The sequence below is a fragment of the Gadus chalcogrammus genome, chromosome 10, assembly GCF_026213295.1.
Source record: "Gadus chalcogrammus isolate NIFS_2021 chromosome 10, NIFS_Gcha_1.0, whole genome shotgun sequence".
NCBI lineage: Eukaryota > Metazoa > Chordata > Actinopteri > Gadiformes > Gadidae > Gadus > Gadus chalcogrammus.
In genome coordinates this window covers 4,444,685-4,459,288 of record NC_079421.1, presented here as the reverse complement: position 1 = coordinate 4,459,288, position 14,604 = coordinate 4,444,685, and the positions used below count along the sequence as shown (strand labels likewise).

General features: G+C 46.1%; 1 protein-coding gene across 3 annotated transcripts in view; it reads right to left on the bottom strand.

Annotated features, from left to right (window-relative positions):
* The window catches only part of LOC130390106 (caspase-3-like), a 32,932-nt gene that overhangs the window by 14,193 nt on the left and 4,135 nt on the right, over positions 1 to 14,604 (bottom strand). The window contains exon 7 of one of the 3 annotated variants that reach the window (XM_056599834.1): positions 13,440 to 14,240. The exons of the other annotated variants lie outside the window; for them this stretch is intronic. Within the exon in view, the coding sequence (XP_056455809.1) occupies positions 14,014 to 14,240 (227 nt within the window). The 3' untranslated portion in view covers positions 13,440 to 14,013. Of the gene's footprint in view, positions 1 to 13,439; positions 14,241 to 14,604 lie in introns of those variants that run through there. 3 annotated transcript variants of the gene reach the window in all.

The following is a 14,604-nucleotide window of genomic DNA, read 5'->3' as shown; positions in this document are numbered from 1 at the left end:
AGCAGGCTAGAAACCCTAGTCAAGCGTAGTGCTCTTGAATGCAGCCCCAGATTGGTCCAGTCCCCTAATTAAGGCCTTATTTAAGGCAGGTGTGGCCATTGTACCTTAGTATTGCTTGTGTCCCTGCTGTGGCTGGTTTAGCGTCAACCATGTGAGTAGCATTTTGATGGATGGACGGAGTGAACTTTTGTACAGGCTTCCAATTCATTTGATTTGTTATATGATTTGTTATATTTAGGTTCAATGCGCGTTCACATAAAAGGGGTGTTTATCGCGTCATTTGACTCACCCTTATTCAAAATGAATCGAGCAAGAGCGGTGTATTTCACTCAAGACGAGCAGTGCATCATTATGAATTCATACGAGAAATTCAAAATACAAATTACAGCCAAGGGGAACCAGGTTGCCCATAATAAGGCTAGGGTTGCGTGCTGGCAAAAAATAGCCGACCGTGTTAATTCGTACGTTAAAAGATTCTGCATATTGTCTAAAAAATATCATGTAGGCCTATCATCATGCCTTTTACCCCCATAGATGTGGTGCCAGCACGCACCGACGAACATGGGGCCAAGTCAAAAATAAATATAAAAACATTATTCAATGTGGTAAATTGTGAGCATCCATTTTGATAATTTCAGGTGAATCTAGCCTATGATTTGCAATGGCCTAGGCTCCAACCTTTAATCTCATGTTGATTACCTGTAGCAAATAAAAAGAAACCACAAATGAATACGACTGGGAGGGAGACCACTCCACCGCCCTTCACCACCTCGGAGGAGCTGGCTCTCGTCAACAACGAAGGTCGGCCGATGATGGTAGGAGTGGAAGGGGGGATGTCCTCTGACCCCACTGCCTCGACATCCAAGGCGTTTGTAAAGAGTATGTATTCATGTATTGGCAATGGACATAAATAATTGTCTTGCTAATCAAATGTGAAATGATTGAGTGTAAATTAATCGTGTCATTTTTAGTTGAAGGTACAAACATTATTTTGGAGGAGCCGCCGACAATCAAGCTCCAATCAGAGGTATATAACTATCAAAGGAAAGTGTCAGGTATTCTTCTAAATGTTAAATTCTTTGGAAAGAATGTCCTATAATAGGTTTCCCTGATTCTTGCAGGAGACTCTGTCGGCCTGTGACTCCAAGGCGACTATGGAGGTGATTTTTCTTAACAATTCTCACAGCTATAATATGAATTTGTAGATTAAAAAATGCCTAGGCCTAATTGAGTCACTGACATAGTGGTTATGTAAGGGATAATGGACAACATGACTAACCAAGGTTAATGTACGTTGAACGTGGGGCCACCTTGAACTTTCTAAAGAGCCATCACAATGGGGAAACTCAACCGAGCAGTGCTGTAACTGTTTCACATGACTCTTCCTTTTGATAATTTATTCTATAGAGGGAAATGGCATTCGATGGGCCATCCACCTCCACCTCAAGGCCTTCTCGAGGGACAGACAAGGTTTTTATTTAGGTTATTCCTTTTGTAAGGTGCGCCACAAGGCTTTGACCATGGTAACTGAATTACGATTTTAACCCATCATTTCTTTAGATTGGAACAGACACTATAAGGGCGCTGCACAAGCGCAACTTGGAGCTGGACAACGATATTAAAGTCTTGGTGAAAAGAAAATTGAAGATCGAGATCCTGCTCCTCGAGAGGGTAGGCTATTTTTAGATTTTCTTTGGTTAAGCTCGACTGACTATTGAAATAATGTTTTTTTTCTACTTTAACAGCAACTGCATGGCGATGCGACGGCTAATAAATAAAATAATTGAACACGAGCAAATGTTTTTCCGTCCATTGTAATTATTGAACAAAAGTCACAATGAAGTTTTGAGATTACCAAATGGAATGACACATTATCATTCATACCAAATGTAGCCATGACATGCCGGGTGAGGATCGAGATGACCTTTAGAGTAACCAAGGCCCGCTGGAACTGCCTCCGTGGTTTGAGGGTCAAGCCAGAGAGGGGAAGCCAGATTATCACGCCATGTGTGGTGCTCCACAATATTGCAACAATTCGCAAAGAGAGAGCCCCACATGTGTCATTGGTGGCAGATGATGTGGTGGACCCCATCACGGTGGATCATCCCACAGGAACGGCGGTCAGACGGGCCATCTCTAACCAGTTTTTTGGTTAGTTTTTTTGTTCGTTTAGTTTTCCTCTTGGAAGTGTTGCATATTCTCAAAGAAAGTTGTCCAATCCCGGGTTGCTTTGAACTCACTTCATTTATTATAAAGTCGTCGGCATGGTAAGTGAAGCTATACGGAGGGAATTCTAGGAATCGTGTAGAACACGTGTGAGAGATAATAACTCTGGCTACTATGGGCCACGGGCAGAGGCCCGTGACCCTTCGCGGGTGTCGCTGAAAATCTCTCCTGTACTGTTCTGTTCTGTTCTGTTCTGTTCTTTTCTCTCTTCTCTTTGGGCGTGGCCTAGTGGGCGTGGCCGGGGTGCCGTACTGGCTTCGGCTTCTTCGTATATATAAAAGCGCTGCTAACTGTGGCTGGAGCAGCCTCCAATAAGGTCTTGCTCCCCTTGTGGCTATGTATAGTATTTACGGCTTATATGTTTGGTCCTGTCTCATTGGGTCTATGTGTGGGTAGCTTAGATTCTTAAAATACGTGACAGAAGGATGCGTTTGTTTCGTTTGTTTTGTTTTTTAGGGCTGGGCAAGTCAACGCGTTAATTACGCGATTTAGTCAACGGGATTATTCCAAATTGACGCACTGTCTCTTTCGTAGCCTATTTTTTTTTTCATTTCATTTTTCATTTAGATTTTCCAAGGTCTTGCCCACAGAATGTCAACATATCAGAAATTATTTTAGTTTAGTTCCACTTACTCTACATTAAATTACACTTGCAGGGTCCTAAGTGCCTGTTTACAATTCCCTAATCTGTGGTGTTCCGTAAATTTCATATTCAACCCACACACTGGGTGACTCAATAAAACTCTTTAGATCACTTGGTCTAGTTTTTGCTTAGGCTTTTCGTCTCCCTGCCTGAACAGTGTGGGGAAAAACGGTCTGTCTAGTTACTGGACCAGATGAAATGAGACGGAGAGGTAATAAAGTCTATCGGCACGAGGACCTTGGATTTATTAAGTAAAGTGGCAACGGTTATACAGCGTGAGAAATCGAATATGTCTAAGTCCCTAATCAGCGCTGATGGTTCGTCCGGAGCTTCGCCTCCGTGGAATGTCTGCTTCAGAAGAAGGTGCAGAGTCCCTGTGTGGTACAGTTTTTATGGTGTATCCTCCTCTCGATGAGGTGTGTGCGTTTGAGGTGTGTGTGGTTCTGTGTGTTTTGCTTGGTCTTGGCTCCCAGGCCCTGGGAGAGCTTCGTAACGGGGGAGAGCTCCTCGTGTCTCCGGTGTGATAAATTAAAACGGGGGAGTGCCCCCCCAAAGTGTCTCGTGTGTGATCATTTAATGTGGCTCTCAGGCCCCTGGTGTGGGCAGGGGTATCTCTTGGTTCCTCCTAACGGGGAAGAGCTCTCAAAATGTCTCCTGTGTGATAAATTAATGTGGCTCTCCCGTTCTTGAGGATGACTGGTGCATTGTCTGAGTGTCCACCATCTGCCAGCCTGGGAGATGGGGCCTTCAGCTCCGGCCTTGACCTGACTATATATTATCATGTTTGTGTTCGTTGGGTTAGAGCAAGAGTTGACTATATTGTAATGTGTCCATGTGATGTGCTCATCAGGCTAGGGTAGGAGTTAGCTATATTTATAATGTACATGTGATGTACTCGGCAGGTTATTTTTCCCAACATATCCCCCTCAAGTCGTCGCAAGACGACTTTTACTCATTAGGGGTACGAGGGATAGGACTCCAGCACGGGACTACCATCATAACACCATTAGAAATAACAGAAAGAAGGCAAAACGATCATAAAAACAAACAACCATGAGCATGGGACTAAAACAACTCGCTGGACCGGGTGTATGGGGAACCACGTGGGAGAAACGCTACCCATGCTTCAGACATGGGTATGCCATACACACCCCACCTAGGGGGTGGCATCCACCCCGGCCTTACATTGCGAGCAGACAATGCCAACAATACTGGCAGCAGATGATACACAACAAACATACAACAAGCATACAACAATACAAAAACAAATATCAAACGATACCAAAAAACAACAACCAACAACAAAGCTGGCCACACAACAAAACCAACACCAAACCATAATAACAACAAAATGCAACAATAAAACTAACAGTAAACAATAACGATATAAACAAAAATGCAACAATCACACAAACACTACACAATAACAATCACAGGAAAGAAATGCAACCATGAAACGTGTCCCTTAATAATAATAATAATAATATCAGAAAGATATGAGGTACACAACGAATGGCAATCCCCCTCAACCCATCCCTAGATGACCACACACTAAGGATGTGAGGAGGAGTTAACTGGTCGTGTAACAATAAGCAATCACACGCATGGGGTATCCAGGGTAGGCCCGGGGCACGGGAACAACTGAAACCACGGAATAGTCCTGAGCGTCATCACGGGCAGGTGGTCGCAAGGCGCCACCTGAGCATTAGACCCTTTTATTCAACTGCGCTCAGGACCTCATCTGATAAACGGGCAATAAAGGCCCCTGGAATCTCGCCCGTGTGTATCCCCGAGCTCCATCCATAGTGGGACAGCGATATAAACAACAACATTTGCGTTCCCGGCGTCGGTTGCGTAGACGTGGGCATAGATATGGGAGCGGCTAAAAACAGTGAAGCGTACAGAAGCGAATACAGCCAGGGGCGCCCTCAAGCCTTAAGGGAACGGGCCGCAGCCCCTGGTACCGGAACGCAGATCCCTGGTCCGGGCGACGTGGGTGCGTCAGGTGGGAGGGGGGTGGTGCCGTTGGCGGGGACGGGAATGGGGCAGCCCACCTGGAGAGGTTACTAGCACGTCACAGGCGGGGGGGAGGGGGGTGTGGTGGTGGGGTTTCAGCATACGGTGGTGGGGCCCGCTTGCAGTGGCTGGGATGGGGAAGGGGGGGGGGGGTCACGTGATCTTCATGTATTGGTGCGCTGCATTGCGTGGGGGCTCTTGGACAATGGTGCAGGGGTCTGTTCCATGTTCTCCAGCCAGATCAGGTCGGGCCCCTCTGGTGGTCCCTCGTCCAAACTCTCGATCCCCAGGTAAGCTTGGATGGCACCTGCTGCACCTGTAGCGCCCATCGCTCATTGGGCTCTCCATCCATCCTGTGAAGGGGTCATTAATGCCGGAATTCTCTCTGCCAAATCTAATCTGAGGGACTGTAACCCTGCCAGCACCCTGGCCACCGACCCATCCGGTGCTGTGTTATTGGCACATGATAAAGACGACAACATGTCGTCTTTATCATCCCACACACCCCTCCTTGCTCTGCCAATAGCATATCTTTATCTATATAGTCCCTTGACCTTATCCGTGGAAAAATTGACAAAACGTTGCTGATTATAGTATATACTATTTATCCAATCAACATTTTTGTTAATAGTGGACCACCAAAACAGGACTGATTCAAACCCTGCCGAAATCTGATTGCATCATCCTTGGGTAGTTGGTCGGCTCCGGGCGTGTCTGCATCTGGCTCCTCCTCTGGCCCTGGAACTTTGTGTTTCTCTTGCTGGAATTACAAACTTATGTACAACAGTTAGATGTTCAAACATATTTTCCTTAATTCTATTTCTAATTACTCTAATGGAAGTCCCTTTTGGGACCCTCGAATGTTAAGTGAAGGCATGGGTCGACCCTAAAGCATTTCATGCGGGGTTAGATGTGTCGTTCTGTTAGTTTTCATGCGATAACTCATTAGTGTCAGTTGTAGTGCATTAGTCCTTTAATTTAGTACTCTAATTTAATTTTGTTAATCTTTGTCTTAAGCGTCCCATTCCTCTCTCCACCATACCTTGTGGTTTGAGGATTGTAGACACAGACTAGTCTTTATTTGACATGCAGATGTTGAATCACTTGTTTGAGTGTTTTCTGAATAAACGCTGCCCTATCGCCCGAGCTAATTTGTGATGGAATTCCAAACCTTGGCATGACTTCTCTAGTCAGAAACTTGATTACTGTAGCCGCACTTTGGTCTTTTGATGGGACTGCTTCTACCCATCTGTTGAACACTGTTTTTTCATATATTTCACACTCATTTAGCTGGATGTCAATCATTGTTTGCAAGTATGGTGAAGAAAAACCTTGTTTTCAAAAATGTTCCTAATTCTCCTCAATACCTCCTTGCGCAATGGTCAAATCCATGCGCATTAAATGATAAGCAAATCTAAGAACGCCGTTGGTACAACCAACGTCGAAACGTCTAACCTTAAGCATCAGCAAACTGAAACCAATCTTTTGGGAAGGGAAATCGAAACCAGTATGTCCAAATCCAAAGCCCAATATGGGTGGGTTTACCATCAGCCGCCTGAAACCACGCTGTTCCAAAGTCATGCACTAAACCGAAAAAACGTACATGCGTTAGTGGCCTTCTATACCACAAAGGTAAAATAAAATAAAATAAAACGCGACATGCCCCGTTCCAAGACCACCTCTGCTGCAAGAGCTGACATATCTGACTCCTGTTCCTCCTCCACCCTACACCCCACCTAGCACTTCCCATGATTGTTGCAGCTCGTCACTTCATGATCAAGTGAGCCAGTGCCCACAGCGACTCTGCCAAGTAATCGTGACTGTGCCTGCCTTAGGTCGTCCCGGGTGTCAAGGTGGGATCTTACCCGTCGTTGGCTAACCAGCCTTCCATACTGGCTCGCTGCAGGATGCCATACCTGGAAGATACAATCAATCCCCACCTATATGGTGGTATAGATCGCAAAGTGGAGGGATGGAGACAGAGTCTTCAGCCCCAACTGCCCTATGCAGCCAAGTGTGTGTGCGTAATGAATACACCTCAGGGAAACTATAAAACAAAAAGTCATTTATCAGAGTTAAAATTATTAAAGTGTTGCAGCAGCAGTAGTGGCATTTGAAAGGTAAACCCACTACTTCCGAATCCAAATTGACAACATAGCATGTAGGATCCCTTCCCAGCAGATGTAGCGCTAATCCACCTGTCATCCTTGACCAAAGAGATATGCCCCATATTTTAATAGGTGTTGTCCTACTTGTACAGTTTATCAATATTACGTTTTATTTTTTTTATTATTATTCTCATCTTTATCATATCCATATTTATTCAATTATTCTTTCCTGTGTGAAAATAATATTAATCACTTAGTTAATAGCAACACCTTCTTTAGTCTAATTGCATTAGATTAGCATCACTGTTGTCCTATTAAAGTATCAACGTTATTGTCCTTCTAACCTCCTCATGAACTTCGATGTTCATCATCATGAATGATAACTGTTGTCCTAGGAAGACAAAAAACAAAACTAAAACTAAAACAAATTAGCCATAATGTGAATATCCACTGTGTGTCTCCCTGTGACTCTCTCCCTCCTTCAGGAGAACACGCTCTCTCTCCCTCCTCAGTACGGGGTGCTGTTTGGTGCAAGACAACAGATAAGGGTGGAATGTGGCTTCTCTCTCTCTCTGCGTGTCTCCCTCCCACGTTGGGTGCGGCCATAACGCCTTGAGAGCGCGCGTGCTCCGGGGGCTGGGTGTGGGAGAAACCAGTGGTAGTTCCTTTTCTCGGCCAGCAGAGGTGAAACCTTTATAGGTGAAACCTATGGACAGAGACTACAGAGAACTTCAAACATGGCAGACGGGGAACTACAAATTTATCAAAACCTGAAAACTCAACAGAGCTCTACCTGTATTCCTTGGATATGTGGTATTTTATGGCGTATGGCCACCACACGCTTTCAGTTGAACACACTCTCTATTTCCTTTCTCTGTACTGTGTGTTTGTGTCTCTCTGTACTGCCTGAATGGTGTAGGTCGACAAATGGGGGGGAAATGTGTTCTCTCTCTCTCACCCTTCCTCACTCCCCTTGGGGTCAAGCAGCAGCTAGGACCGTTAACAGATAAGCCTGGAATGCAACATCTTCAACTCCCCATCATGGAACAAGGCCTAATAACTATCTCTCACACACAAAAAGATCCTTCTGTCCCTTCATTCACAAATAACTTTTCACTTTATTATATATAACTTATATATAATACTGCTCCACCTTTCCAAATTTCTATATACACAAAACTAGAAGCTGACCACCGAAATTGGTACAGGCCTCGTCAGGCCGAACCAAAACACCCTCACAGGTTCTAACTTCCATACAATTCTAGGGAGGGGAACTACAACATGAGGTGGAGTAGAGGACTTCAAATATGGTGGACGGGGACCTCAAATGGGAGGACTACACATATGGGAAAGGGGATTACACTCTGGGCCTGAAAACCATACAGAGTCCCTTCTCGTGGTCCTGAAACAACCGTTCATTGTTAGAAAAACACGCACTCTATCGCTACCTCCAACTGTCTAGAGGGAAAATGGTCCCTCTGGTCGTCCTCCGACTTTAGCTCTCCTTGTGTATCTCTCTCGCTCCCTCTCACACACACACCTAAACAGATCTTTCTCATTCTGTCTCCTCCAAACGCACACACAGAAACGTCACCTCTTGCGTACACGCGCACAGAGACGCACACAGCCTTTCTCACTCTGTCTCCTCTAAACACACACACAGAGACATATCAACAGACTTCTCTCATTCTGTCTCCCGCAGACGCACACAGAAACATATCAACAGACCTCTCGTTCTGTCTCTCGCAGACGCACACACAAAAACATATCAACATACTTCTCATTCTGTCTCCCGCAGACGCACACAGAAACATAACCTCTTGCGTACACGCGCACAGAGACGCACAGTCTTTCTCACTCTGTCTCCTCTCTCTCGCGCATACACACACTGTCTCTCTGTGTGTCACTCATGCCCCAGGCATACCGTTTCCTCTGCAAAGGGACTCTAACCCTGATAAAGGACTCTAACCTTCTTACCACATAGAATTATTTAATACACAAACAAAGAAGGGGACTCTAACCCTCTTAAGACACCGGTGGGGACCCTAACCCTCTTTAAAACGCCGGTGGGGACCCTAACCCTCTTTAAAACGCCGGTGGGGACCCTAACCCTCTTTAAAACGCCGGTGGGGACCCTAACCCTCTTTAAGACGCCGGTGGGGACCCTAACCCTCTTAAGACGCCGGTGGGGACCCTAACCCTCTTTAAGACGCCGGTGGGGACCCTAACCCTGTTTAAGACATAGAATTATTTAATACACAAACAAAGAAGGGGACTCTAACCCTCTTAAGACACCGGTGGGGACCCTAACCCTCTTTAAAACGCCGGTGGGGACCCTAACCCTCTTTAAAACGCCGGTGGGGACTCTAACCCTCTTAAGACACCGGTGGGGACCCTAACCCTCTTTAAAACGCCGGTGGGGACTCTAACCCTCTTAAGACGCCGGTGGGGACCCTAACCCTCTTTAAGACGCCGGTGGGGACTCTAACCCTCTTTAAGACGCCGGTGGGGACTCTAACCCTCTTAAGACACCGGTGGGGACCCTAACCCTCTTTAAGACGCCGGTGGGGACTCTAACCCTCTTAAGACACCGGTGGGGACCCTAACCCTCTTTAAGACACCGGTGGGGACTCTAACCCTCTTTAAGACGCCGGTGGGGACTCTAACCCTCTTAAGACGCCGGTGGGGACCCTAACCCTCTTTAAGACACCGGTGGGGACCCTAACCCTCTTTAAGACGCCGGTGGGGACTCTAACCCTCTTAAGACGCCGGTGGGGACCCTAACCCTCTTTAAAACGCCGGTGGGGACCCTAACCCTCTTAAGACACCGGTGGGGACCCTAACCCTCTTTAAGACGCCGGTGGGGACTCTAACCCTCTTAAGACGCCGGTGGGGACCCTAACCCTCTTTAAAACGCCGGTGGGGACCCTAACCCTGTTTAAGACATAGAATTATTTAATACACAAACAAAGAAGGGGACCCTAACCCTCTTTAATACGCCGGTGGGGACCCTAACCCTCTTTAAGACACCGGTGGGGACCCTAACCCTCTTTAAGACGCCGGTGGGGACCCTAACCCTCTTTAAGACACCGGTGGGGACCCTAACCCTCTTTAAGACGCCGGTGGGGACTCTAACCCTCTTAAGACACCGGTGGGGACCCTAACCCTCTTTAAGACGCCGGTGGGGACTCTAACCCTCTTAAGACACCGGTGGGGACCCTAACCCTCTTTAAGACGCCGGTGGGGACTCAAACCCTCTTAAGACACCGGTGGGGACCCTAACCCTCTTTAAGACGCCGGTGGGGACCCTAACCCTCTTTAAGACACCGGTGGGGACCCTAACCCTCTTTAAGACGCCGGTGGGGACCCTAACCCTCTTTAAGACACCGGTGGGGACCCTAACCCTCTTTAAGACACCGGTGGGGACCCTAACCCTCTTTAAGACACCGGTGGGGACCCTAACCCTCTTAAGACACCGGTGGGGACCCTAACCCTCTTTAAGACGCCGGTGGGGACTCTAACCCTCTTAAGACACCGGTGGGGACCCTAACCCTCTTTAAGACACAGGTGTATTTATTACACATCCATTACTTGGCCATCGGTAGTCTTGTATCACTATGCCCGATTCTTATAGGCCCTATGGTCTCGAGGGTATTCTTTCACCATGCAACGAGCCGATATTCGATGTGTCACGCGTTCAGGGTCAATCGGGTTTATGGGGAAATGCTGGAATGCAACTCTATTCGTCCCCACGAGATATCCCGTAGCGAACCGCTCTCACAGTCTCACCTCCTAATGTGGTTCCTATATAACTATGCAGAGTTTGGATTTTATCAACAGGTTCTGCCTACCTTTTGTTGGGCGTACGCGAGGTGAGGCTGCAGGAATCTTTCCGGTGCTCCGGGGTCTCGAGGCCGTGCCGCTCTCCGTCTCTCGTTTCCCAGTTGCGGTTCAATTCAGAAAAAATCACGTCGGTGGTCACCAAATTGTGGGGAAAAACGGTCTGTCTAGTTACTGGTCCAGATGAAATGAGACGGAGAGGTAATAAAGTCTGTCGGCACGAGGACCTTGGATTTATTAAGTAAAGTGGCAACGGTTATACAGAGTCATAAAGCGTGAGAAATCGAATATGTCTAAGTCCCTAATCAGCGCTGATGGTTCGTCCGGAGTTTCGCCTCCGTGGAAGGTCTGCTTCAGAAGAAGGTGCAGAGTCCCTGTGTGGTACAGTTTTTATGCTGTATCCTCCTCTCGATGAGGTGTGTGCGTTTGAGGTGTGTGTGGTTCTGTGTGTTTTGCTTGGTCTTGGCTCCCAGGCCCTGGGAGAGCTTCGTAACGGGGGAGAGCTCCTCGTGTCTCCGGTGTGATAAATTAAAACGGGGGAGTGCCCCCCCAAAGTGTCTCGTGTGTGATCATTTAATGTGGCTCTCAGGCCCCTGGTGTGGGCAGGGGTATCTCTTGGTTCCTCCTAACGGGGAAGAGCTCTCAAAATGTCTCCTGTGTGATAAATTAATGTGGCTCTCCCGTTCTTGAGGATGACTGGTGCATTGTCTGAGTGTACACCATCTGCCAGCCTGGGAGATGGGGCCTTCAGCTCCGGCCTTGACCTGACTATATATTATCATGTTTGTGTTCGTTGGGTTAGAGCAAGAGTTGACTATATTGTAATGTGTCCATGTGATGTGCTCATCAGGCTAGGGTAGGAGTTAGCTATATTTATAATGTACATGTGATGTACTCAGCAGGTTATTTTTCCCAACAACAGCAAGTCTTCTGCGCTCAGCTCCAGTCTGGACTACGGGCCTCGGGCTGGTAACAGATTCCAAGCCGGTTTGAGAACGTGTACATGGACTGGCGTCAAATGGTGTCGAGAGGAATCACGGCCTCAGCCAGTCTATGACAGACATGCTTGGGCTGTCCCTCCTCATGTAGCCTATGAGCTCAGGGGCCGTATTCACAAAGCATTTTATCTTACCGCTAGGAGTGCTCCTAACTCGCGCTAAAACATTTTACGTAGGAGTTTTTTCTTAAAAGTTATTCACAAAGCCGCTGAGACCTACTCTTACTAAGGATAAATCACAAAGAGTGAACTAAGAGTGACGCGCCGTTGCTATGGATTACGTCAATTCTCGTGCACGAGTTTAGAAGCGGTCAGTTCGGTGATTGGTTGTTCAGACGAGCCCACTGAATCACCGAAAAACAAGGAAATAGCCTAGGCTAGAAATTAATTCCTATTAAGTAGTTATAGTGCAGTTAGCAGAATACAAGCATGATGACAATTTTGTGCAGACCACGATAATGATATTGTAGCCTGCACGTTCAAGAGAGAGAAAGCAAACAATAAAAATACGTAAAATCTAAAATAAAATAAATGTTACGAACTACCCAAGTGTTGACTGATTTGTGCCAAGGTGTTTACCTAAAATGTGTTTTCAAAGTGATCCCTAAATGCCTGTCCACTCGGTTCCACACGGCCAAATTCCTTGTAATGTTGATCGCCATCATCATCATCGTCTGGCAGTGGAATGTTCCTCCGCTTGCAGAGGTTGTGTAGAATGGCACATACAGTGATTACTGTGCTTGCCCTCTCTGGGGTGAGGCGTATTTCGCCGTGGAGGACATGAAACCGACGTTTCATCTGCCCAATTCCTCTCTCCACAACATTTCGTGTATGTTTGTGTGCTCGCAAAGAGCCAATACGATGTGTTTTACGCATAGGACTATACGTAATCTGCGTAATCACTTACATGTTACACTTTAACTGTGCTCCCGGTTGTGGATTGAGGTAGGGTGTCTAGAGCCACGTCTTGCATGGATAGTCACTGTCACCCAGCAAGTGACACCCAACTGGTACATCTCAAAAAGCTGCCTCAGACCGCTCACCATTAAAATGCGCGAATCATGGGTAGCTGAAGATCCAGGCCACTTTGCAACAACATCCAGTAGGCTATGTTAAAATTTGCATCAAAAACAACCTGCGTGTTGATGGAATGCACTTTCTTCCTATTGACGAACACGTCCTCGTCTTTTGATGGCGCAATTATTTTTATTTTTTATAAGTTATATATATTTTTTTATAATTTATCATTTTTATAACATTTTATTTCGGGACTAATCGGATTATTCCTGTTAGTCGGGGATGTTATTGCATCGCGCATTAACTCCACAATAAGTTGAATACCCTAACATTTCGTCTCGCAGGCATTTTAAGATTCTTTGTGAATAGGTCTTACTGAGTTAGGAGTCCTCTTGAGGATTTTTAAGCTCTCCTAGACTTTGGTGCTACTTTTAGTCCTAAAATACTTTGTGAATTGCTCTTAGTGAAAAAAGTTAGGAGTCCTAAATTTAAGAGTGACACGCCCATTATTTTTAGGAGTTACTCCTAAATTCGCCAGTTAGGACCTACTTTTAGCCCTAAGATCCTTTGTGAATACGGCCCCAGATCAACAGGATATATAATGGACCCCTAACCCTAAAAGGTAAGGGGTCTTGTTATATGAGAAATGACTGAGGAGTCATGCGTCATTCAGGTTAACTTTTAATTTAGTATTTTCATAAACAAATTGAAAGGTACATTTTGCTTGAAAGTGCAATTTCAAAATATTCCCTAATACAGTAAAAAACAAACCAATATTACTCAAGCACCATACTGGTTGTTGAACATTTAAAAGACTTGCATTCACATTGGAGTGAAAGCAATATACACTTTCCTGTAGAATTCAATAAATTCTGAAATAATCTAGGAATTCTATGTAAAATAAGTGATTAAAATGTGGCCACAGCTGTTCATCTCCAGAGCACCTTGTGGCATAGAAATAAAGTATATCAAAGCAAGCACAGGATCCCCAGTTCCAATCAAATAGCTCGCAAAGACAGCAACAAATGCTTCTCCCATCCACCACAAGCACAGACAGGACAGACCTGAAGAAACAAAAAAACAGCCAATAATTTCCTCAGCACCCGTAGTTGAATCAATCGGATCACTTTAACGGTCCCAAAACGGACTCCATCAGTTGGCAACTATCAACGGAAGTAGAAGTCCTTGGTCAATGTGGTGGTGATGGATGGCATCTGCTTCTTCTTATTGCTCCCTGGATCCTCGGTGAACGACTCAAAGTCGCGCGCCACCTTGCGGTTGACCCACGTCATGATCGTCAACAGATCCAGCTGATTGCTGTGTTCATTCAGCATCTCGCACAGCGCCTGCATGAACCAGGAGCCTTTGCCCTTGTTCCTCCAGGATATGTAGCCTGGGGGGAGATCATGTACGAGACATTTAATACAGAGTTTATTGTTTTTAATATTTACCCCCTGTGAGTACACTTCAGCTACCCCCCACGACACAATCCACAACAGGGTACTGACGATGATTAGCCTGAAATCCACAAATTCAGAAAACGTGTTTCAGTCTTGAACCCCTCAGATCATTTATGATTTCCAAGGGGCGAAATGCCCTCTGGACGCAATTGGATAAATCTACAACCAATCAGTAGCAAAGCAAAGAAATCAGTGGCATCCATCTCGGTTGTTCAAGGAGTGCCTGAAAGGCGTCCTCTGTGATGTCATCGTATAAAACCCGCCCCATATTTGATAACAGGCTGTGATTGGCCTGGG